The sequence below is a fragment of the Schistocerca piceifrons genome, chromosome 6, assembly GCF_021461385.2.
Source record: "Schistocerca piceifrons isolate TAMUIC-IGC-003096 chromosome 6, iqSchPice1.1, whole genome shotgun sequence".
Classification (NCBI taxonomy): Eukaryota; Metazoa; Arthropoda; class Insecta; order Orthoptera; family Acrididae; genus Schistocerca; species Schistocerca piceifrons.
In genome coordinates, this window is record NC_060143.1 from 398,535,823 (window position 1) to 398,562,491 (window position 26,669).

The following is a 26,669-nucleotide window of genomic DNA, read 5'->3' on the forward strand; positions in this document are numbered from 1 at the left end:
GGGACAAGGAACCGATGAAATCGTGAAAAATTACCGAAACGTCGCATCGTTCTTCATCATGATTGTATCAATTGTCGAACAGAACCACAGAATATGTGCCAGAGCAAAAACAACGAATCAATGTCTCAGTGCTTGTATTTACTTTATTTATCGCCTAACGATTTATTATTAGTATTTCATCCACCCTTAGCACCTGTAATCGTGTGTAATGAAATAATAAGCAACCAGTTGCATAAAATATTTAATTTCTTTACCGGTTTTGGGCACTTAGTGCCCCTCTTTAGAAGGTTATACCTATCGCATTATTTGCGAATGTCAACAATAAAATGCATACAGTAAAAAGCCACGGTCCTAAAAAATATACTGGAATAATGAATAATACAGTACTGGATCTGTTAATACAGTAAGAGCTCTTAGATGCTTACATTTGATTCATAGCGTCTGTACAAAGTTAGTTCTTATTATTTCCTTATATCGAGAAAAAAATGCATGTACAGGGATTTTCATCACCTCAAGAATTCTAAAACCGCGTTTTTAGGTACCAACATTAGGGAGGAAAGAGTATTATCGGGACCGCTTCGAACAAATACAAAAAGCGTAAAAAGGTGAACATTTTGTGAAACATAATAATATTTGTACCAGATAATGTTTCTCTTGAATTGTTTCGGTAGAGTTGTAATGGGGAGACAGAAGAGATGAACACTGGAAGAAGTGTAAGAGGATGCAAGAGGCATAGTAATTGGAGGAGAAAGACTGTAACATACATGGATGATCAAGCACTGCTGGTGCAATCAGAACAGAACTGCAGCAAACGTTAAAAACAAGTCGAAGAAGGACTCAGGAGTGTGAAAGGAAGATAAATATAGGAAAGTAATTCAAAAAAGGGGTAAGAAGTTCGGAATAAAGAAAGACAAACGAATTAGAATAAGCAAGAAGGAAGCGTCGGTTAACATATTCTTAGACGGATAAAAGATAGAACCTTCCCGTGCCTGGGAAGGTTAATGGCATGGAATGCAAGATGTACGGAGGAAGTAAGAAGCAGAATATCTGTGGGAAAGAGAGCATCTGAGAAGGTGAAGCACTTAAACAGCTAAAAGTATTTCAGACGCGTTGAAGAAAATATTTGCTGAATGTTAAGTCTGGAATGTAGTGTTATAAATAGTAAATTACGAACAGTTAAAAAGAAAGAAGAAAAATGTTTAGAAAGATTTGAGAGATATGGCTATGGAGGAGAATCATTGAGGTGAAGTGAACTGGCAGACTTGAAAATGAAAGAGTAATGGAAAAAATAGGGATCAAAAAAAGATTATCTGAAGTGATCAGAAATAGCAAAACCATATTGCTGGGACGTATGCTCCGTAGGAATTGTCTGCAACATTGAATTATAGAGGAAAAGGTGGAAGGGAAGAGAAAAAGAATTAGGAAGAGAATAAGAATGATGGACGACATGAGAAATGTACGAACATACAAATACATGAAGGAAGAGGCTCAGAAATGGACACGAAAGAGGGCCTCCAGTTGAAACCTGTCGTAAGACAGATATATAAAATTTTGCAAAAACAGACATAATGTCTTATGGGATAACAGCAATCAGTGATTTTATAGAGTTACTTTAAATCCGTCTTGATTGCAAATTTTTTTTTTATTATTCATATGACCGGTTTCGGTTCATGCAGAACCATCTTCAGATCTGATATTTAAGTTACAGGAGTAACCCGTCCAATTCAGCAACTTTCACATGCTACGTCATGTGAAAGTTGCTGAATTGGACGGGTTACTCCTGTAACTTAAATATCAGATCTGAAGATGGTTCTGCATGAACCGAAACCGGTCATATGAATAATAAAAAAAAAATTGGCAATCAAGACGGATTTAAAGTAACTCTAGATATATAAAAGACAGTTCCTAAATTGTTTTCGTCTTCTCTAAATAATGAACGTGGCATACATGTATGTTTCATGTCTGTGTCCAAACAACTTAGAAAAATTACAGAAGCTACCAGACACGAAGATGTAAAATCCAAGTGCACGAGAAACATAACCAACAAGGGACGATCCTACTCGTTACCGATTTCGTCCAAATTTATGGTACAGGGTGACAATTATTGAAGTATATAAAAACAAACTTAAATTATTTGCAAACTACTGCTTGCACACATTTTATTCGACATGTTAAAGTCGCTACAGATAATCGGATTTAGTTTGTCACATGTTCGATATGCCTGCCATCATTGGCGATGATGTGACGCAGATGAGTAGCGAAATTCTGCATGACCCGCTGAAGTGTCGTAACGTCGATGCTGTCGACATCCTCCTGAATGGCTGTTTTCAGCCCATTAATGATTTTGGGGTTATTGCTGTACACCTTTCCTTTAATATAGACCCACAATAAGGAATCGCATGTGTTCAGATCCGGAGAATATGGCGGCCCATCGAGGCCCATGCCAGTGGCCTCGGGGTATCTCAGAGCCAGAAGGCGGTCCCCAAAGTGCTCCTCTACGACATCAAGAACTGTCCTGCATCGATGGGGTCGAACTCCGTGTTGCATGAACCACATATTGTCGAAATCAGTGTCATTTTGGGTAATGAGAATGAAATCATCTTCCAAGATCTTCACGTACCATTTGATAGTCACCATTCCATCAAGGAATATCGCACCGATTATTCCGTGACTGGACATTGCACACCACACAGTCACCCGTTGAGGGTGAAGAGACTTCTCGATTACGAAATGCGGATTTTCAGTCCCCCAAATGCGCCAATTTTGCTTATTGACGAACCCATCCAAATGAGAGTGGCCGACAACAATAAGGCGCTTGCGCATGCACATACTAATTCCCATCATGATCCGTGGCCAACCGTGCAGTTTGGACGTCGTAACACAAACCGTTCAAAAGTTATGACGATTTTGTTTCGTATAGTTCAATAATTGTCTCCCTGTAAATGCAGAGCTTGGCTAGATATGAAAGTGGGAGTTCCAGACGGCGAAGAGCTATTGAAACTAGAAGAAAAAAATAGCATTTTTGGCGCTGGCCCAGCGAGGCATGAGCCATTTGCGGTAGGTTAGCACCCAGGCAGCGGTTAGCGAAACGCAAAGGGTACAGAACAGTATTCCGAGAGACGTGGGTTCGAGTTCCTATGCAGTTTTTATCTTACTTGGACTGCAAATAAATCTAGATAATGCTCTATGTATGGACGAAGGTTTCTCGGGTCTCCAGCCGGGTGATAGCATTGATATCTCGCGACGTTTCGGGAAGTGTCATACTACCTATCTTCTGGCGAAGACATCTTCGCCAGAAGATAATTGTCTCCCTGTAAATGCAGAGCTGGCTAGATATGAAAGTGGGAGTTCCAGACGGCGAACCTGGCAAAGACATCTTCGCCAGAAGATGGGTAGTATGAGACTTCCCGAAACGTCGCGAGATATCAACGCTACCACCCGGCTGGAGACCCGAGAAACCTTCATCAATAGTTTACGCCGGGAAAGCCTACAGTCACATGCTCGATGTATTGTTTTTATCAAGATTTTTATAAGTGGCATGAGGAGCAAAGGCAAGGGAAATTTGGGACCGCAAAGGAATTTAAACGTCCCTGTATTGACCGACCAAGTGGAACAGGCATGGAACTCCGTCCCACAAACTGACGTCCGGCACCTGTAAAACACCATGCATGGAAGTTTGCCTACTTGCATTCAACATTCTGGTGGTTACACCAGTTATGAAAGTACCAGCATTTCACATTTGCAATGGCTTACCTCGTGCTTACATTAATCTGTGATCTTGCAATCTTATATATCTTACCTAGAAAAATGTATTCCCGAAATTTTTTCATTCTACTTCAATTATTTGTTGGTTTTGCAATTTTTTTACGTCAATTATTTTGATATAGACTCCTCGGGATGTGATTTCTTTTTCCCTCTCGATAAGAGTTGTTTGAACCTTTCTGGACAAACTCTTCAGCTGAAGATAAAAACAGGCATCGCATATGTCCACCAGCGAAGTGCATTTGAGGGGAATCCTATCTTGGAAATTTATTTGCAATACTAAATTTTCTTAACCGAGCGGTCTAGGGCGCTGCAGTCATGGACTCTGCGGCTGGTCCCGGCGGAGGTTCGAGTCCGCCCTCGGGCATGTGTGTGTGTGTGTGTGTGTGTGTGTGTTTGTCCGTAAGATAATTTAGGTTAAGTAGTGTGTAAGCTTAGGGACTGATGACCTTAGCAGCTAAGTCCCATAAGATTTCACACACATTTGAACATTTTTGAACTAAATTTTCCTTTACCTCTCCTTTTCATGCACTTTATGAAGATCTTAATAAATACAGTATATTGAGCGTTAATTCGATTTATTTGCAGCGCAAGAAAAGTAAAAATTGTAAATAAAAGAAACATTCTGCATAGCGACGCGAACTACGAGCCTCGGATTTTCGTTCTTCACTCTTTCCTCTGCGCTAATCGCTGCCCGGAGGCTACACTGACGTAAATGGCTTCTGCCTCGCTCGAACCGCTCCAAAATTCTGTTTTCTTCTTAACGCTTGGCCGTCTGGAACTCTTAGCTCTGTCACTTCCATTTCTCACCAAGTACACAGTAAATCTGGACGAAATCGTTGATGGCTAGTAGACGCACTGCAAATAAATCGAAATAACACTCAATACACTACTGGCCATTAGAACTGCTACACCAAGAAGAAATGCAGATAATAAACGGGTATTCATTGAACAAATATATTATACTAGAACCGACATGTGATTACATTTTCACGCAGTTTGGGTGCATAGATCCTGAGAAAGCAGTACACAGAACAACCTCCTCTGGCCGTAATAACGGCCTTGATACGCTTGGGCATTGAGTCAAACAAAGCTTGGATGGCTGCCATGTAGCTTCAACACGATACCAAAGTTCGTCAAGAGTAGTGACTGGCGTATTGTGACGGGCTAGTTGCTCGGCCACCATTGACCAGACGTTTTCAATTGGTGAGAGATCTGGAGAATGTGCTGGCCGGGGCAGCAGTCGAACATTTTCTGTATCCAGAAAGGCCCGTACAAGACACGCAACATACGGTGGTACATTATCCTGGTGAAATGAAGAGTTTCGCAGGGATTGGATGAAGGGTAGAGCCACGGATCGTAACACATCTGAAATGTAACGTCCACTGTTCAAAGTGCCGTCAATGCGAACAAGAGGCGACCGAGACGTGTAACCAATGGCACCCCATACCATCACACCGGGTGATACGCCAGTATGGCGATGACGAATACCCGCTTCCAATGTGCGTTCACCGCGATGTCGCCAAGCACGGATGCGACCATCATGATGCTGTAAACAGAACCTGAATTCATCCGAAAAAATGACGTTTTGCCATTCGTGCACCCAGGTTCGTCGTTGAGTACAGTATCGCAGGCGTTCCTATCTGTGATGCAGCGTCAAGGGTAACCGCAGCCGAGGTCTCCGAACTGATAGTCCATGGTGATGCATACGTCGTCGAACTGTTCGTGCAGATGGTTGTTGTATTGCAAACGTCCCCATCTGTTGACTCAGGGATCGAGACGTAGCTGCACGATCCGTTACAGCCATGCGGATAAGATGACTGTCATTTCGACTGCTCGTGATACGAGGCCGTTGGGATCCAGCACGGCGTTCCGTATTACCCTCCTGAACTCACCGATTCCATATTCTGCTAACAGTCGTTGGATCTCGACCAACGCGAGCAGCAATGTCGCGATGCGATAAACCGCAATCGCAATAGGCTACAATCCGACCTTTATCAAAGTCGGAAACGTGATGGTACTCATTTCTCCTGCTTACACGAGGCATCACAACAACGTTTCACCAGGCAACGCCGGTCAACTGTTGTTTGTGTATGAGAAATCGGTAGAAACTTTCCTCATGCCAGCACGTTGTAGGTGTCGCCACCGGCGCCAACCTGTGTGAATGCTCTGACAAGCTAATCATTTGCATATCACAGCATCTTCTTCCTATCGGTTAAATTTCTCGTCTGTAGCACGTCATCTTCGTGGTGTAGCAATTTTAATGGCCAGTAGTGTATGTTGTATTTATTAAGATCTTCATGAAATGCATAAAAAGGAGTGGTAAAGGAAAATTTGGTATTGCAAAAAAAATTTCCAAGATGGGATTCCCCTAAAATGCACTTCACTGGTGGACACATGCGATACCTATTTTTATCTTCAGCTGAAGAATCTGTCCAGAAAGCTTCAAAACAGCTTTTATCTCATCGAAAGGGAAAAAGAAATCATATCCAGAAAAGACTACATCAAAATAAGCGAAGGAAAAAAATTGCAAATAACACTTCCGTGCCAGATGGCAACTGGGTACTATAAAAACCTTCACTGGAATAATGATGTTCACTGACATGAACCACATTCCATTGTAATTGAACGATACGCGCCATAGTGCTGTATTTCACGTGACAGCGAGGATGAAATGCACGAACTAGATGAATATAAGTCACACCCCCACAGGAGAGGATAAAAAGGAAGGTTTTGGGGGTCACGAACCTCCTCCCCTCCCACAAAAAGAAACTTTTAACACAATATTTCTTACGTTTATAAATTTCCAGATTTTACTGTAAATATTCGGAGAATAAAGTATCATGAAAAATGAGTCTCTAAAACGACAAGTAGATCTAGTAATTACAATCTCTTTTAATACGGCATGCTTCCCAGTTACATGCATGAGGTCCTGACCGGTAACGTTCCAGTCATCTAAAGCAGCTCATTCACAGGCTGACAGTATCTGCTGTCAACGACAGATAACTCGTTACAGCTCGTTAGTACACAGGTAGATCCACCGAACCTCAGAAATTTGAGTTAGGGAAGACAGAAAGGGAGAGATATGCTACTAATAAAAAAGAGGTAACAGAAACACTGACATTCCACACGTACGCGGAAACGACTGAAAAAAAAAATGCTCGGACAGCCTTAGAACTGTATTCACAATCGTTGTGATGAGTAGACGTTTTGATTCTGGGTTGTGCAAATTATGCAACTGTCAAGGTTATGAGAGTTTGTTGCCGCTATCGTTCTTAAAATAATTTCATGGCGCATGTAATTCTCATGTTCCGAAAACATTGCTTTTCAAATGCTTTTTATTTCTCTCGATTACAATTTCTTGGACGTTATGCTAAAGCGATGTACTGAAGACTGGTGTAAACAAATCACTATCGCTATCGTATTCCATTTTTAATATATATTATTGTAAATAAACAGTTTATACGGGTTTGGTCTCTCGAGGGCACATAAAATAACTTGTGCCTTCTTTCTTTTTTACTTTCTTTCCAGTAGTTTTTCATTCTTTCTCTGGGTTGTTCGCTTCTTTCTTCTGTTCATATTGCCCCTGCCTTCTTTGTTTTACCCTGAAAGCCCTTGAAACCTTTTGCTTTTCCTCTGAACTTTTCCCTGTTCTTATTTTTCCTCTGATATTTCATTTTCTATCATGTCTGTTTTAAATCCTTTCATCCACACCATTGATGTATTAGGTTTCTGTCAAAATAGCTATAATCCCTTTTTGTTTTTCATTCTCATTTCGCTTCTTTTAGGTGTCTATACAATAAATTCTTCCTTATCTCATGTCTCTAACATTCGTTCTATTGTGCCGGCCGGTGTGGCCGTGCGGTTCTAGGCACTTCAGTCTGGAACCGCGAGACCGCTACGGTCGCAGGTTCGAATCCTGCCTCGGGCATGGATGTGTGTGATGTCCTTAGGTTAGTTAGGTTAAAGCAGTTCTAAATTCTAGGGGGCTGATGACCACAGATGTTAAGTCCCACAGTGCTCAGAGCCATTTGAATCATTCCTTCTATTCTCTCGTAAACTTCTTTATTGCTACTTAATTTCCATTTCCCATTGTCATACTTTGGTCCCAAGATTTTCCTAACTATTTTGCTTTCGTTTATTTCTATTTCACCTAATAGTTCGGCTGCATTTAACGAAAGGCATTCTGAAGCAAGGCATTCTTGTGTAACGACAAAGTGGTAGTGTCGAAGTTTGGCGTTTGTGGACAATGATTTCTTTTTGTACAACTTTTTTTTTTTAAACTGAAAATTTAGTATCTTTTCCCAAAGCATTCAGTCGTATTATCTCACCGAGTAAAATTAGTAGTCATTTTTGTTCTTCCGTAGTCAGTTTCCAAGTGTTTCTGTGCTTCCTTTGTGTCTGCCATATACTCTGTTTTTCCGAAAAACGTACGCAGACCTGCTTTTGAAGGTGTCTCTTGTAGAGGATTTATCTGCATTGCTGCATCTTCGACAGATTCAGCTTATATTGCAACATCGTTTGCTACTGCCATATAAACAGTTCTCAGATTATCAACTTTTCTCCTAATTATAATTTTTAAAATTCTTTTTTCTTCAGTTCTGTTCCTCCTTTCCATCACTGTCTTTTTTAGTACGCAGTTGAGCAGCAGGGATACTTTATTACCATATCAAAACATTTTATACATTTTGTTGTTATCATTGTTAAAATCGTAGGAGTCTGTGGCAATTTAAAATTGGAGGAGACGGGCATTTCTATTTCGGGGAGGGGAGGGAGGAGGAGACACAGTAACGAAGTGCCACTTCCCCCCTCCCCCTGCCGGCCGTAGTGGCCGTGCGGTTCTAGGCGCTACAGTCTGGAACCGAGCGACCGCTACGGTCGCAGGTTCGAATCCTGCCTCGGGCATGGATGTGTGTGATGTCCTTAGGTTAGTTAAGTTCAATTAGTTTTAACAACTAAAATGAAAAGCACATAGAAATTCCTAAAACACTTAAGAACATTTAAGTTTTATTTTGCAACGAAAAAAAATGTCAGTGTACTTTTTCTGTTTTAGTGCCCTCCAGTGGGCTTGATCAAGTGCATTTTCTAATGTGATCAAGGCCGCAAACACATCTGCATCTATTACTGTTCTAAGCATATATGTGCCCAATGTTCCCAATGATGACTTTGCCTCTTTTAGAGTCAGAGATGACTCTGTTTCTCCTTTTTAAAAACGGCGAGGTTAGCTCCACTTCCTCTCTCTGTATGATTCTTTTTCAGCGGTCCGATCTTTCTGCTTCAGCACTATTGACAGCGTGGATGGTGGAATCCCGAAGTTTTTCGACACATCCTTTTGTTTTCACTCCACATTCCACGGCCTCAACAAACAGTCTCTTTTCTCTGTGAGTCAAACACTTGCACATCTTTGAAGTCATTGTTGGAACTGATCTGTGTATTAATTACATAATGAATTTTTGAGTAAACAAAGGAAGGTCGTGAAGATTTGAATGACGAAACAAATTCACAAACAATTGACAAAGCAACTTGAACTGACCAGTGTAAAATAGACGCTAACTTCGAATTAATCAGTATTTACGGGTGGTCTATCTTTATTATCGCTTCGATTCATTCGTTCATCAGATGCTTCCCAGAGATGCTTCGCCAAACTTCCTGCAGTTTTTTCTTTTATTTCAAAAGTTTTTTAGGCAAGATGATCACGAATTGAGTGAGAACTGACCTGTAAATTCGGTGCGAAGGCGAACAGTGCTCGTGGCTCAATTTTCTCAATAGCGTTGCCAGAGAGGTTGAGAAAGTGCAGGCTCTCGACGCTGGTAAACGAATCAACCTGCAAGGACTTGAGCTGATTCTGAGCAAGATCGATGAACTCCAGCGAACTGAGGCCAGAAAACACCTGTCAGAAAAGGAAAATACCATCTCTTAATTATTGGCCAAATTATCTGCATAGGACCGCTGGAACTTTAAATAGTGTCAACTAATTATTTACAAATTACGCAAAATAGATACATATTCCAAAGTTGTACTGTTCTTCAGAGTTGTTACCAGTATTGTGATGTGGAAGTCGTAGGATACCATTAGCAGCGCGAGCTGTGTCGATGGTTCGAGTGAACGATCTGTTGCCCGACGAATCTCTGTAACGGTTCTGAAGCGAATGCTTCCTTCAATTTAGGAATCAAGTTGAAGTCGGAGTTTCTGAAGTCCGAGAACTGTGGTTCGTTAATTTTTGGAACACAGCTTAGAAAAAGAACCGGCGACACTTTCTGCAGGATCCGCAGATCATTTTGCAGGACAACGCTCGGACGCTTACGGCGCACGTTGTGACTGATTAGGTCGATCGTTGCGGCTTGGAAGTGCCGTACCATCAATCACACTCTCCGGACTTAAGCCCTTGCTATTTAACCTGATTCCTAAATGGAAGAAATCGATTCATGGCATTCGCTTCAGATCTGTTACAGAGATTCGACGGGCAATAGACTGGTCCACTGGATGTATCAATACAACTCGCGCTGCTAAGAATATCCTACGACCTCCACGACGCCGACAACAGGTTACACACAGTCCTCGTACACGGAGAGCAAAGCATTGGGCAGAAACTGTAGAAACAGATAGTACAGTAACTTTCGACTAGCGTTCACTAGCATAGGTGACAAACGTGTCTTACAGCACAGAACACAGGAAACAAAGATAATATTGCTTTGTTTATACTTACGCCATGCATTAACTGAAGTTGTCCAATGCATCTTGAAATGTAATACAATGAATAATGTATACTTCTATACGACTCTACTTACGGCTAGGCGATTTCTACACAGTACAGGATGTTTCGAGAAGACTCATCCTGAAACTCCTGGAAGATTAAAACTGCGTGCCAGACCGAGACTCGAACTCGGGACCATTGAGGTTGTGGTGGAAGTAAAGCTGTGCGGACGGGTCGTGAGTCGTGCTTGGGTATCTCAGTCGGTGGAACGCTTGCACGCGAAAGGCAACGATGCCGATTTCGAGTCCGACACATAGTATTTATCTACCAGGAAGTTTCATTATTAGCACACATTCCACTGCCGAGTGAAAAATTTATTCAGAAGACTCGTCATATTTCACAAAACTGTATCATCTACACGAACGAAGATACAAACTTAGGGCAAATTTTATGTTACGCAACTTTAAGTTACTGGTTCATGTGATAGTCAGTACGGGGTCCCCTTGGGACAGCTAGGTGTCTCATTCAATCGTTCGTAACCCAATGTACGTCATTTTTCAACAGAATGAACCACCATCACTGTAGGACCTGCAATACATTTTTTCTGAAAGCATGTTGGTTTTCTTCGTGATTACCCAGTCTTTTGGCTACAAAACCATAGTTTTCAAAATAATCTCCGTTCAGTGCGACGGCCTTACGCCACCTTACTGGGGAGGCGTGTTTGCCCACGTGGTGGAACTCTACTGGTCGACGTCGAGGCCAATGTCTTGCTGCACCAACAACTTTCCCATTATCCACAATAGTTTCCCCCGGAGAGTACCCTTCACTGGGCTTAACAGATAGCAGTCGGAAGGAGAGAGATCCGAGCTGTAGGGTCCATGAGGAAGAACAGTCCAATTAAGTTTTGTGAGCTCCTCTTTCGTGCGGAAATTTGTGTGAAGCCCTGCGTTGTCATGGAGAAGGAGAAGTTCATATACATTTTTGTGGTGACGAACACGTTTAAGTTGTTTCTTCGATTTGATAAGGGTAGCACAATACATTTCAGAGCTAATCGTTGCACCATGATGGAGGACATCAATCAAAATAACCCCTTCAGGGTGCCAGAAGACAGTCACCATGACTTCATCAGCCAAGGGTGCCGCTATGAACTTTTTCTTCGGAGAAGAGATGTTGTGGCGCCACTTCATGGGTTACCGTTTCCGTGTGTCATCGCCTATGACAATGTTCGACAAAAAGTTATCACGATCAGCCTTAACCCGCAAGCAGTTTCACGCAGAAGGTCCTTCGTGGTTCTTCATGGTCTTCTGTTAGGCGGCCAGGAATCCAGCAGGCACACACCTTTGAGAACTCCAAGTAGTGGACGAGTGTGTCAGCAACACCAACAGAGGCGTCCAGTTGAGCAGTGAGTTTTTTGATTGTGATTGTGATCTCGTATGAGAGTGTCCGCACGTTCCAACAATGCAGGAGTCAGCTGTGTGCGGCTAGCCGGCACGTGGGAGATCGGACAGGTTTGGGCGACCTTGTTGCGGTGATGACAAACGCCTTGCCCAACGACTTACCGTGCTTTTGTTCACAGTCATATCTCCGTAGACATTGTGCAAGCGCCTATGAATAATATCTCCGATGCTCTGGTTTTCCGCCAAAGAATGCCTATGACAGATCTCTGCTTCGAACGCACCTCCGTTGTAGACGTCATTTTGAACGCTACGTATAGCGCCGCCACCAGTCGGAACTTCATGGAACTATAATGGCTGAAGCGAGAATATTCCACAATATCCCACAATAAATTTCGCGTTTTTCCAACTGAAACTGTCCGATAAAAAAAAGTGTTGCATTACTTATTGAATGCCCCTCGTAAAAAGTACACAAGGTTGTATTTGCATACATGTAAAAGATATACCCTTGTGAAATAGCATAGTTGCTTTAAAAATAAAACTTTTGAAGTACGATGCATAAGTTGATTTACCATAAGTTTCTATCTTCATTCCTCTAGAAGACATCTTATCCTTTTCGTTCAGAGGTATTGCAGCCCTTGATGTGCCTCAGCCTCTTCAAATATCTGCATCCACACGTCTCTGTTCTCTGCTTTTCTCTTTCATCCTAGAATTTCTATCTTGGTAACGTCAGTCAACATTTTTGAACCATCTTATTCTTGGTCGGCCCTTCCTCCTGGTGGAATGTAATCTTCCTTTATTATTCTTTTCGACATCCTATCATTTACTATCTTCACCATGTGTCCTAATTAGTGTATTTACAAAGAATGAAATTACTTCACTACATATTTCACCTTTACAAGCTGTTGTAATTCATGGTTTTATCTCACTCGCCAACTCTCTTCCTCCCTCAACATTTTTGATGTAGTTTTTTGCCGGACTTCCTCTGTCAAATGCCCTTCGATAGTTTACATCCACTTCTGTCAGCGACCACATTTCTGACAACTGGTCCTACAACGAAACAGTTTGTTCTTAACTTTATTATTCTTGTAATTAGAGAATCCTTAAATACTTGTGAGTTCACACAATACGCATTAACTCCTGCTTGTATCATTTATTCAAAAGACTGTCTCATATTATTACCACAGTTTAAAGGACTTCTAGTAATGGGAGCATCTGGTACAATTAAAATATCTGTTAGAGGCGTTCAGGTCTTGTAGTGTTCTTCTAGCCTTGCAACTGGATATGATCGTGTATTTTGTTTTGCTGTCGTTTACAATAAGTCCAGTTTTTGCTCCTTCTGCTTGTATTACTTCAACCACTTCTATAAGGATTTTTAAATCCCTTGCCATAATTGCATTAGTAAATGCACGCATGGTATCTCATCATTATTGTACGTTTGTGACCTACTTTTTTATCGCATTATGAAAACTATCGAGGAAGTTAACTGCGCAAAAATCTTGTGTAACAGAAGAAATATTTCAGCTGATCGACGAAAGAATGACATAAAAAATGAGCGGGGGAAGAAAGGCCAGCAATATTAGTCTTTTGGGAATGAAATACATAGAAATGAAAGGCCACCAAGGCGAAGTGGCTGCAGGAAAAATGCGAAAAAAGTGATAAAAATCGTCGCCGGAAGTTTTGATTCAGCGTACAGAAAGCTCAATACAACCTTAATTGAAACTAGAAAGGCAAACGCGTCAGCTTGAAGAGTGCAAGAGGAATTCCTCTGCTAAACTCAGAAGAGAGAGCGGATATGTGGAAAGCCTCTAGGAGGGTGAAGGAAATATCTGATAACGTGTTAGAAAAAGACATGGGAGTCGATACTGAAAATATTGGGAACACAGTACAGTATCAGAATCAGAGTTTAACAGAGCTTTGGAATATTTACGGTCAGACAGAAAGGTTAGATAACATTCCTTTGGAAATCCCTTAATCATAGGGGACAGTGGCAAAGAAACGAATAATCAAGCTGGTTTGCGGAATCTATGAGTCTGGAGATATATCGTTAGGCTTTCGGAAAAGCATCATCTACTCTATAACGAATACAGCTAGGACAGCTAAATGTGAGAACTACCGTATAAAAATCTTAAAAGCGTCCAAATTGCTGACGAGAATAATATACAGAAGAATGGAAAAGAAAACTAAGGCTGTGTTACACACCCATCAGTTAAGATATAATAACGGTAAAGTACAGAGAGGCATGTCTTACGCTGCACTGGATAATGGAAGCAATACGTAAGAAAATTCAAGGCATGTTCATAAGATTTGGCGACCTAGAAAAAATCATGTAGGAGGAAGTGAATCTTCCAAAAAATGTACGAGTAAGGCACAGGGAAAAGGGGGATAATATACAGAACTAAGAGGGAAAATACGAATAGAAGGCCAAGTGTTCGGATTAGAAAGGATATAAGACAGGGCTGTAGTCTTTCGCCGCTGCTATACAATCTACACATCGAAAAAGAAGAAGTAAGACCTTTAACAGAATACGATAACAACAAACAATAGTGTGACACCCAGAGAAATAGTGTACTCAAGGCGACATCGCTAGTAACGTTTCAAGAACACTGCATGACATCTACACACATGAAAATCCGTACGGCAAACCTCGAACAGACACCAAACAAACACAGCAACAAGATCCTTGGGAGGACAGTAACTCAAACACAGACACAAACACTGAAGTAGATGTAGACACAGAAAATGAGACAAACACAACAATAATATCAGACATAGACCCGTTACTTGTTGTAGTTGTTGTTGTGGTCTTCAGTCCTGAGACTTGTTTGATGCAGCTCTCCATGCTACTCTATCCTGTGCAAGCTTCTTCATCTCCCAGTACCTACTGCAATCTACATCCTTCTGAATCTGCTTAGTGTATTCATCTCTTGGTCTCCCTCTACGATGTTTTCCCTCCACACTGCCCTCCAATACTAAACTGGTGATCCCTCGATGTCTCAGAACATGTCCTACCAACCGATTCCTTCTTCTAATCAAGTTGTGCCACAAGCTCCTCTTCTCCCCAGTTCTATTCAATACCTCCTCATTAGTTATGTGATCTACCCATCTAATCTTCAGCATTCTTCTGGAGCACTGCTTGCTCAATATACAGATTGAATAACATCGGGGAGAGGCTACAACCCTGTCTCACTGCATTCCGAACCACTGCTTCCCTTTCATGCCCCTCGACTCTTATAACTGCCATCTGCTTTCTGTACAAATTGTAAATAGCCTTTCGCTCCCTGTATTTTACCCCTACCACCTTCAGAACTTGAAAGAGAGTATTCCAATCAACATTGTCAAAAGCTTTCTCTAAGTCTATAAATGCTAGAAACATAGATTTGCCTTTCCTTAATATTTCGTCTAAGATAAGTCGTAGGGTCAGTATTGCCTCACGTGTTCCAACATTTCTACGGAATCCAAACTGATCTTACCAGAGGTCGGCTTCTATCAGTTCTTCCATTCGTCTGTAAAGAATTCGCGTTAGTATTTTGCATCTGTGACTTATTAAACTGATAGTTCGGTAATTTTCACATCTGTCAACATCTGCTTTCTTTGGGATTGGAATTATTATATTCTTCTTGAAGTCTGAGGGTATTTATTCTGTCTCATACATCTTGCTCACTAGATGGTAGAGTTTTGTTAGGACTGGCTCTCCCAAGGCTGTCAGTAGTTCTAATGGAATGTTGTCTACTCCAGGGGCCTTGTTTCGACTTAGGTCTTTCACTGCTCTATCAAATTCTTCACGCAGTATCATATCTCCCATTTCATCTTCATCTACATCCTCTTCCATATCCATAACATTCTCCTAAGTACATCGCCCTTGTATAGAACCTCTATATACTCCTTCCACCTTTCTGCTTTCCCTTCTTTGCTTGGAACTGGGTTTCCATCAAAGCTCTTGATATTCATACAAGTGGTTCTCCTTTCTCCATAGGTCTCTTTAATTTTCCTGTAGGCAGTATCTATCTTACCCCTAGTGAGATAAGCCTCTACATCCTTACATTTGTCCTCTAGCCATCCCTGATTAGCCATTTTGCACTGCCTGTCGATATCATTTTTGAGACGTTTGTATTCCTTTTTGGCCTACTTCATTTACTGCATTTTTATATTTTCTCCATTCATCAATTAAATTCAATATTTCATCTGTTACCCAAGGGTTTATACTAGCCCTCGTCTTTTTACCTATTTGATTCTCTGCTGCCTTCACTATTTCACCCCTCTAAGCTAGCCATTCTTCTTCTACTGTATTTCTTTCCCCCATTCCTGCCAATTGTTCCCTCAAGCTCTCCCTGAAACTCTGTACAACCTCTGGTTTAGTCAGTTTATCCAGGTCCCATCTCCTTAAATTCCCACCTTTTTGCAGTTTCTTCAGTTTTAATCTACAGTTCATAACCAATAGATTGTGGTCAGAGTCCACAGCTGCCCCTGGAAATGTCTTACAATTTAAAACCTGGTTCCTAAATCTCTGTCTTACCATTATATAATCTATCTGATACCTTTTAGTATCTCCAGGGTTCTTCCATGTATACAACCTTCTTTCATGATTCTTAAACCAAGTGTTAGCTATGATTAAGTTATGCTCTGTGCAAAATTCTACCAGGCGGCTTTTTCTTTCATTTCTTAGCCCCAATCCATATTCACCTACTATGTTTCTTTCTCTCCCTTTTCCTACTCTGGAATTCCAGTCACCCATGACTATTAAATTTTCGTATCCCTTCACTACCTGAATAATTTCTTTTATCTCGTCATACATTTCATCAATTTCTTCGTCATCTGCAGAGCTAGTTGGCATATAAACTTGTACTACTGTAGTAGGCGTGGGCTTCGTGTTTATCTTGGCCACAATAATGTGTTCACTATGCTGTTTGTAGTAGCTTACCCGTACTCCTATTTTTTTCATTCATTATTAAACCTACTTCTGCATTACCCCTATTTGATTTTGTATTTATAACGCTGTATTCACCTGACCAAAAGTCTTGTTCCTCCTGCCACCGAACTTCACTAATTCCCACTATATCTAACTTTAACCTATCCATTTCCCTTTTTAAATTTTCTAACCGACCTGCCCGGTTAAGGGATCTGACATTCCACGCACCGATCCGTAGAACGCCAGTTTTCTTTCTCTTGATAACAACCCGTTACTTAAGGAATATAAAACCTAAAATAGATCAACAAGATAATTATAGGAAATGCAGACACACTACATGATTGATTTACGTATCTAAACTGCACTTTAAATATGCTAACTAAATAATGTAAAGGAAATGACTAATGTAAACAATGAGACAATCAGTAAGTCTAAGTAATACGCCACACAGCGAGGCCAGGCTTGAAGATTAAGTTCCGAGGCACCCCTGGCACCCGTTACATTAGCTAAGTGAAACAGTAATAATTAACACTCGTTTTTAGGCAACAGAAACAAATACACACAGAGTCACTCATGACGTATTTCATTTCGTAATGTAAGAAGAAATAGTTTTGAACGCTACTTCAGGTGAGGCAGTCCCGATGTTTCCGTCGAGACCCTCCCAGTTGGAATAGCAAAACCACAAACCATAATTTACACATTATGTTTCGTTTTAACAGTAAATAAAATCAACAGACAGTTCCTTTCCTATCTTTATATTATTTTCTTCTAATTTACTAACATTTATTATTTTAACCCTCCCTTTCCTTAACCTACTTTAATTTTCTTTGTAACTCATTGTTACAAGTCGTCTTTTTATTGCTCAAAACAACTTTTGCTAGTTATGTGAAACATTGTAGTGTTATATATAAAATTGTAAAATGTGCGACCTGCTTTAAAGATATTAGGCAGTATATCTTTAAATGTACACTACGTGATCAAAAGTATCCGGACACTCCCAAAAACAAACGTTTTCCATTTTAGGCGCATTGTGCTGCGACCTTCTGCCAGCTACTCTTTAGTTATTAGAGATCGTGAGAGAACAGAATGGTGCGCTCCGCGAACTCAGGGACTTCGAACGTGGATGAGGTGATTGGGTGTCACTAGTGTCATACGTCTGTACGCGACATTTCCACACTCCCAAATATCCCTAGGTTCAGTGTTTCCGACCTGAGTGTGAAGTGGAAACGTGAAGTGACACGTACAGCACAAAAGCGTACAGGCCGACCTCGTCTGTTGACTGACAGAGACCGCCGACAGTTGATAAGCGTCGTAATGTGAAATAGGCAGACATGTATATAGACCATCACACCCATAAATGCCAAATGACGCCTCGCTTGGTGTAATGAGCGTAAACATTGGAGGATTGAACAGTGGAAAAACGTTGTGTGGAGTGACGAATCACGGTACACAATGTGTCGATCCGATGGCAGGGTATGGGTATGGCTAATGCCCGGTGAACGTCATCTGCTAGCGTTTGTAGTGCCAACAGTGAAATTCAGAGGCGGTGGTGTTATGGTGTGGTCGCGTATTTCATTGGGGGGTCTTGCATCCCTTGTTGTTTTGCGTGGCGCTATCACAGCAAAGGCCTACATTGATGTTTTAAGCACCTTCTTGCTTCCCACTGTTGAAGAGAAATTCGGGGATGGCGATTGCATCTCTCAACAAGATGAGTGCCTGTTCATAATGCACGGCCTGTGGCGGAGTAGTTAGTGAAGTGTTGCTAGAGGAGGCCGAAATGCACGCGTTTAATTACACGCTGACTGGCGCGAGGTCTGGAACAGTTAAGGGAATTAATAGTAGCAAATAAAATACGTAGTTGATATAATACTTAACTTTAATCCAGAATTGGTGTACATCGCTCTTGTTTAGACATTATGACACTGAATATCAAATGCTATGGCGCCTTGCTAGGTCGTAGCAAATGACGTAGCTGAAGGCTATGCTAACTATCGTCTCGGCAACTGAGAGCATAGTTGTCAGTGATCCATCTCTGGCTAAGTCGGCTGTACAACTGGGGCGAGTGCTAGTAAGTCTCTCTAGACCTGCCGTGTGGCGGCGCTCGGTCTGCTATCACTGACAGTGGCGACACGCGGGTCCGGCGTATACTAATGGACCGCGGCCGATTTAAAGGCTACCACCTAGCAAGTGTGGTGTCTGGCGGTGACACCACAGTTAGACGACAATAACATCCCTGGAATGGAATGGCCTGCACAGAGTCCTGATCTGAATCCTGTAGAACACCTTTGGGATGTTTTGGGACGCAGACTTTGTGCCAGGCCTCACCGACCGACATCGATACCTCTCCTCAATGCAGCACTCCATGAAGAATGGGCTGCAATGCCCCAAGAAAGCTTCCAGCACCTCATTGATTGGATGCTCTCGTCAAGGCTAACGGTGGGCCAGTACCGTACTGAATTCCAGCATTACCGATGCAGGGCCCCACGAACTTGTAAGTCATTTTCAGCCAAGTGTCCGGATACTTTTGATCACATAGTGTACAATAAGTGAAATGAAACGAGAAATGCAACTAACCTTATCCTGTTATAGGTGCCCAATTCGTTTAGTGGTCAGTAAAGTGCTGGCCTGCAGGTGCTATTACACGCTAATTTAAAATAAACACACATGCAGTGGAGATCGACGTCACATCCATAAATTTTTCCCATTATTTGATTAGTAAAAAAGCGTAGAGGAGACAATCGTGTGAGCCTGGATGAAACATTTTGAAACACGCTGTATTTTAGCTACAGCGGACGAGGCGAGGGTGAGAGAGACAGACCTTTTTGTTGAGTTCGGTAAGAATGTTCCGGGCGAGGGAGAGGCGCTGCAGTTGGCGCATGTTGGAGAAGGCCCCCGAGTGCACGGAGCGGATGCGGTTGTCCGACAGGTCGAGCAGGCGCACCTCGTACAGGTCCAGCGGGTAGACCATGGTGAGCCCGTTCAGCCGGTACGTCGCCCACAGGAGGCGCCCGTGGAACCCTGCCTTGGCGTACGGCGACGTGTCCGCCTGCGTCTCCTGTCGGAACAGCACACACACACACATGACAACTCCAGGCAAGTCACTGCAGTAAGAGTGCAGGGGCTCGCGGTGGTAACATCGAATAAAATGTTCTCCAGCTTCCCGCCACATCAAATGCTTGAAATGCAGCAAGCTTTCAACCAAGCATTAGATGGTCACTGGCAAGTGGACTGACTGTTGCACATACGCCCTTACATACTTTAGCTGCTGGCAGTGACGTCGTTAGAGTTTACAGCATCGCCATTTAATGTAAGTCGCTGTATACTAACATACACTCTAAGAGAAAAAAAAAGGAACGACGCACCACTGAGAAATTATCCCAATGGGACGGAAATCGGTAGATGTGATGTACATGCACAGAAAAAAAAAATTACAATTTCAGAAAAAAATGGATTAGTTTGTAAGACGTGTATATTTCTATTGTATATTGTCAGACCACAATTTATGGAAGATGTTTATATTTTATTAATCGGATTAAGTAGGAATAATTAATAAAAATGGTTCAAATGGCTCTGAGCACTATGGGACTTAACTTCTGAGGTCATCAGTCCCCTAGAACTTAGAACTAATTAAACCTAACTAACCTAAGGACATCACACACATCCAAGCCCGAGGCAGGAGTCGAACCTGCGACCGTAGCGGTCACGCGGTTCCAAACTGAAGCGCCTAGAACCGCACGGCCACACCGGCCGGCCAATAATTAATATTTGTCATGAAACGAGTTCGAGTCTCGGTCGGGCACACAGTTTTAATCTGCCAGGAAGTTTCATATCAGCGCACACTCCGCTGCAGAGTGAAAATCTCATTCTGGAATATTTGTCATGTTGGAAATAATGGTGGTAGCAGGGAATGTCTGCACTGTATTGTTGGCAGCAGAGACCGCACATTGATATAATTTTAAAAAGGGCGGGAGAGACCGCGTGTGGATACATTTTAAGAAAAGAGCGGGAAAGACCGCGCATTGATACATTTTGTAATGGTAGCAGGGATTGTCAGCTCCAGAAAGCACTGTTGGCGGGAGAGACCGCACTTTGGCGTTCGTAGGAAGTCAGTACTAAGTGAGAAGTGAAGCGAGTCGGTAGCAGGTCTGAAGCGAGAGGTTGGGAGGAGCGGTGTACCTGCCAGCCACCAGCTATGATTTACAGGAGATTGTAAACGGAGGAACAGAGACATCAGCTAACTATTATCATAAGAGGAACTAATATTATTGAAATATTTCTTTGAGAAACTCAAGACTACTGAAGGTATGTTTGCGCAATGCTAGTTGTAAGATTATTGTAGAAAGTAAGTTCCATTTGAACGTTTGTAAAATCATTTCATTCAGAATATAATTAATTTTTGCCAGCAATATTGCATTACTGATTATAATCCATCCCAAAAGCCTTCAACGTAAAACTTTGTAAAATAATATTGTTCTCAAGAAAAAGTTTAAATCCATCCCAAAAGCCATCAACGTAAAACTTTGTAAAATAATATTGTTCTCAAGAAAAAGTTTAACTATGAATTCGTAACGTCAATCAAATTAATTAAATAATAACGTCAGCTTTGCTATTAAAGAATAACGCCAGCTTTGGTAATAAATACCGCCACTTGTTATGACAGCCCACCAGCAGCTAATTTAGTATAGTAAAACAGAGTAAGTATATTCATGTCGCAGTTCGATGTAGCAGTCAGATGGCGATCCAGTAACAGTAAAAAAGGTAAGGAACAGTTTTGGGTTGTTGCAGGTAACGACTGAGCGCCACGACGACGACACATTCTGTGTTTCGTCGAAATAATCAGAAAATCATTTTTAATAAGCAGCAATTAAATTTGTATGATTGAGAAAGAGAATAAATGTCAAAGGGAAGATTTCATTTGTTATTATTAAGCAAGAGATAGAAAACCGAAGGGAAGGTTTCATAGGTTATTGTAAAAGGGAAGGTTGCGTAACAAAAGAGATATAGAGGAGACGGGAAGGTTTCACGTTATTCAAGAGAAAGAGCTTCACAAACTGAACAAGTCAGTAACGCGTAGGTACATCTCTGGCCCTTATGCAAGCAGTTACTTGGCTTGGCACTGATTGTCAGAGTTGTTGGATATCCTCCTGAGGGATATCGTGTCAAATTCTGTCCAAGTGGCGAATCAGATCGTCAAAATCTTAAGCTGTTTGGTGGGCCCTGCTCATAATGCTCCAAACGTTCTCAATTGGAGAGACATCCGGCAATCCTGTTGGCCAAGGTACAGTGTGGCAACCAGGATGACAGGCAATAAAAAACTCTTGCCGTTTGCGAGCGGGCATTATCTTGCTGAAATGTAAGCCCCGGATGGCGTGCCATGAAGGGCAACAAAATGGGGCGTAGACAATCGTCGACGTACCGCTGTGCTGTAAGGGGGCCGCGGACGATAACCAAATGGGTCCTGCCATGAAAAGGAATGGCACCCAGACCGTCGCTCCTAGTAGTCGGGCCATATGGCGAGCGGCAGGTTGGTATCCCACAGCTCTTCACGGCGGCCCCGGACACGTTTTCGTTAGTTATCGGGGCTCAAATCGAAGCACGACTCATCACTGAAGTTAATGAGATTCAAGATGTGTCTGGAGACGTCCTGCACAGCCGTGGGATTTAGACGATCTAAAATGTTCAAATGTGTGTGAATTCCTAAGGGACCAAACTGCTTAGGTCATCGGTCCCTAGACTTACACACTACTTAAACTAACTTATGCTAAGAACAGCACACACATTCATGCCCGAGGGAGAACTCGAACCTCCGGCGGGAGGGGCCGCACAGTCCGTGACATGACGCCTCAAATCGCGCGGCCACTCCGCGCGGCTAGACGATCTAAAGCGTCAGTCAGATAGAATTTGGAACGATATACCTCAGAAGGACATCCAACAGGTCTGTCAATCAGTGCCAAGCCAAATAACTGCTTTCATAAGGCCAAGAGGTGGACCAATGCGTTACTGACTTCCTTAGTTTGTGAAGGTCTTTCTCTTGAATAAATCATTCAGTTTTTCTGAAACTGTAATCATTTGTCTGTACATGTACACCACATCTACCGATTTCCGTCTCATCTGGATAATTCCTTCGTGGTGCTTCTTTTTTTTTGTGTATCCTGGAGTGTATATGGGTGTACATTGACTCCCACATATGGCGATGTTATGTACCCCAGTGACGTCACAGCCTGCAGCTAGAGTATGTAAGGACGTATGTGCAGCCCATCACCACTCATTCCACTTGCTAGTTGCCATGGAGTACTTGGTCGAAAGTTCGTTGCATTTTAACCACTTCACGCGGTTCGAAGACCGAGAACACTTTATTCCAATCACCATTTGTAATACTACATACTGTACACTTATTATAAGGCGCAGTTAAATGAAAGCCAGACAGATGGGAAGAAAGTAAATAAACTGTTTAATTGTTAATAAATTTATCCCACTGTGTGACAAGAGGCTTAATGACTTCATGGGAAAAAGTTTGTGGTTGCCTATGCTCTACGGAACCATGATCGCACCGTCACGTGCACGTCTTGATCCGAAGCAAATTGACGGCCACGAATGTCTTTCTGGGCTCCAAAAATACGAAAATCGCCGGCAAAAAGTGCCCGCCCACATGTTGCCAAGGTCGTTTCGTCTACAATTCATAAGTTTAGCTGGGAAGTGCTTACACATCCTGCACACACACCCGATATCTCCCCGTGCTACTCCCATATTTTTGAGCCCTGAAGAAAGACAGTCGTGGGCGCTGATTTGCTTCAGACGAAGACGTTTAAGCCTGAGTACAATCGTGGTCCTATAGGCAACCGCAAAACAGTTTTGCTTGAAAGCATTGTCCGTCTTGTCTCACAGTGGGTGAATGTATTAACAGGTAAGGCGACCACTTCTGAAATAATAAACAGTTTACTTTTTTCCAGTTTCGTTTTCATTTGACTGCCTGTTATACATTAGACTATATTAGACATTTTTCAAAAAAAATGTGTATTACTTTCTTTTTAGAAAATCCACCATCAGTAGTTATATAGTACAATGGAACCTCAATTATCCCATCTAGGTGCGACCTTGTGTCACCCAGATTAAGGAAAATCCGAAGATGCAGAAAAAAATTGGAATGATAATGGTTACTATCATCAATATACACGTTATATTTGTTTTCAAGTAAACATATTAATTATAGATTATTGTCACATACATTTAAATGTGAACATTTTAGGTTACGTTTTACCATGACTGTTATTGACATCGAATGAAACAATAAGTTTACTGTTACCAGTCACTGTTTATCTCCATGACGCGTTTAAAAGGTTTAAACTTCATCATCAGGTGGATTTACATTCGTTAGTATGGCATATGTGTGTGTTGTGTTATGATTTTTGGAGGAACTTGTTGCACTGTCTAGTGGAGAAACAAAACTCTGTTTCAGAACACGGTTTTGTTTTTTTGGACAAAAAGCTAAACATATATCTAAAGATAAAAATAAATAGGTAGCACAGAATACCTCTAGTGGTGACAGATTCTTTTCACTGCCGTAACACATCACATGTATGCTGTCATATTTTGTAAACAAAGATGACGTCTGGAAACTATTAGCTGCAAGGAACATATAGCCAAACAGAAACGTTATCACAAAGTACAAAGTATATACATCACAACAACGTTATTATGAAATAAGTTTTAAAGGGTTTTGGAGATCTTTGTTTTGATATGTTGAATACATGAATTGGAATAAATATTTCAGGTGGTATATAAACCCGACTCTGTTAAGTTTATATAGCTTAAATTTTACACTAATTTATATAATCAGGTGACATGCTGCAAACTTGAAGTTCAATAATTATATTGGCTACATTGCTAAAATTATACATAAATAACAATTTTGATTGGGATTCAGAGATAGTGATAAAAGACTAGAGGCAGAGGGAGAGGTAGAGAAAGAGAAAGAGAGAGGGAGAGAGAGAGTGAGAGTGGAAGAAGTGGTTGGATAGAGCAAATTTTCCGAAGCAGGGGTTTCTAATATTACGAGTGTATCAGTTACATGTAATAACTAATAAAGGTTGGGGTAATACATTGATTAAAGCTTTAAAATATGCAGATAGATATACCATTTACAGCATTATTTGATGTACATATAATTTCAGGCTGACAGATGTACAAGCTGTTGGTGTGATGGTATATTTGCTAATGAGATCAATCCATTGCAGATTTGGGGGATGTCACGCTAACATAACTAAATATTTATGGTAAACATTAAGGTGTGTGTGTGTGTGTGTGTGTGTGTGTGTGTGTGTGTGTGTGTGTGTGTGTATCTGTGTGTGATGTGCATTGTAAGTTTAATAACGTAGGCAGTTGCTGAAAACAGAGATGATCCTATCGTAAACATCGTCATTTTTGTCATTTAAGGTGGATTCAGATTGCTTGATCACCAAGTAAGCGGCAGTATAGATTTTTTAGACCTTACCATTAGAAGAAAGAATAACAGATATCAGTTTGAAATTTATTGGAGTTATGCCTCAACACATACTACAACCCACAGCTCCTCCTGTCGCCCCCCAGCCCTCAAAATGGCAGCATTCCGGTCCATGATCGACAGAGCTATCCAAGTACATCTCTTTGAAGAAAATGTGAACAAGAAACTGAAATAATCAAACAAACAGCTATTGCAAATTGTTATAACAGCCCAATAGCAGATACGGTAAAACATTCAATAATGGCAAAGAAATCACATCACAAAAAACAAAAGAAAACAACACCTTTCATACAATCCCATTTCTATGTTATATTTCATATCAGACTGCCAGTGTCTTCAAACGAAAAGGAATAAACATTCTTAAAAAAAAGGCATAATCATGTTCTTCACCACAGACGACAAAATTGGACTAAAGTTACCTCACAACAGCAATACACGAAATCCACTTCATCAGACAGATGTGTGCGAAAAAGAATGATTGGACTGCGACTGCGTCGCCATATGCGAGACAGGTAGATCATTTGAGATAAGATTCAAAGAACACATGGCAGCACAAAAAACTAAAAATACCACACATTAGCATTAGGCACCCACTTGCATGAAACAAAACACCATGTTAACATCACAAGTATCAGCCGCCTACACATCCAACCTAATGGCAAAAAACTAGACATCCTTGAAACACTATGAAACAAAAACCCTGGGTTAATATCACAAGTATCGGCATCCCGCACAGCCAACCTAAAGGCAAAAAACTAAACATCCTTGAGACACTCCAAATATATAAACACCAAACAAAACAATCTGAATCAATATTAAATGAGAAAAATGACGATATTTACAATAGGATCATCTCTGTTTTCAGCAACTGCCTACGTTATTAAACTTACAATGCACATCACACACAGACACACACACACACACACACACACAAACACACACACACACACACACACACACACACACACACCTTAATGTTTACCGTAAATATTTAGTTATGTTAGCATGACATCCCCCAAATCTGCAATGGATTGACCTCATTAGCAAATATACCATCACACCAACAGCTTGTACACCTGTCAGCCTGAAATTATATGTACATCAAATAATGCTGCAAATGGTATATCTATCTGCATATTTTAAAGCTTTAATCAATGTATTACCCCAACCTTTATTAGTTATTACATGTAACAGATACACTCGTAATATTAGAACCCCCTGCTTCGGAAAATTTGCTCTATCCAACCACTTCTTCCTCTCTCTCTCTCTCTCTCTCTCTCTCTCTCTCTCCCTCTCCCTTTCTCTTTCTCTACCTCTCCCTCTGCCTCTAGTCTTTTATCACTATCTCTGAATCCCAACCAAAATTGTTATTTATGTATAATTTTAGCAATGTAGCCAACATAATTATTG

At 41.4% G+C, this 26,669-nt stretch overlaps 1 protein-coding gene across 1 annotated transcript in view; it reads right to left on the bottom strand.

Moving 5' to 3' along the window:
* Nucleotides 1-25,373, bottom strand: part of LOC124803342 (insulin-like growth factor-binding protein complex acid labile subunit) — a 95,436-nt gene extending 70,063 nt beyond the window's left edge. The window contains exons 1-3 of the mRNA XM_047264528.1: nt 25,314-25,373; nt 19,578-19,814; nt 9,479-9,652 (exon numbers count right to left, since the gene is read on the bottom strand). Of these exons, the coding sequence (XP_047120484.1) occupies nt 9,479-9,652; nt 19,578-19,814; nt 25,314-25,373 (471 nt within the window). The remainder of the gene's footprint in view (nt 1-9,478; nt 9,653-19,577; nt 19,815-25,313) is intronic.
* Between the last annotated feature and the right edge of the window lie 1,296 nt (nt 25,374-26,669).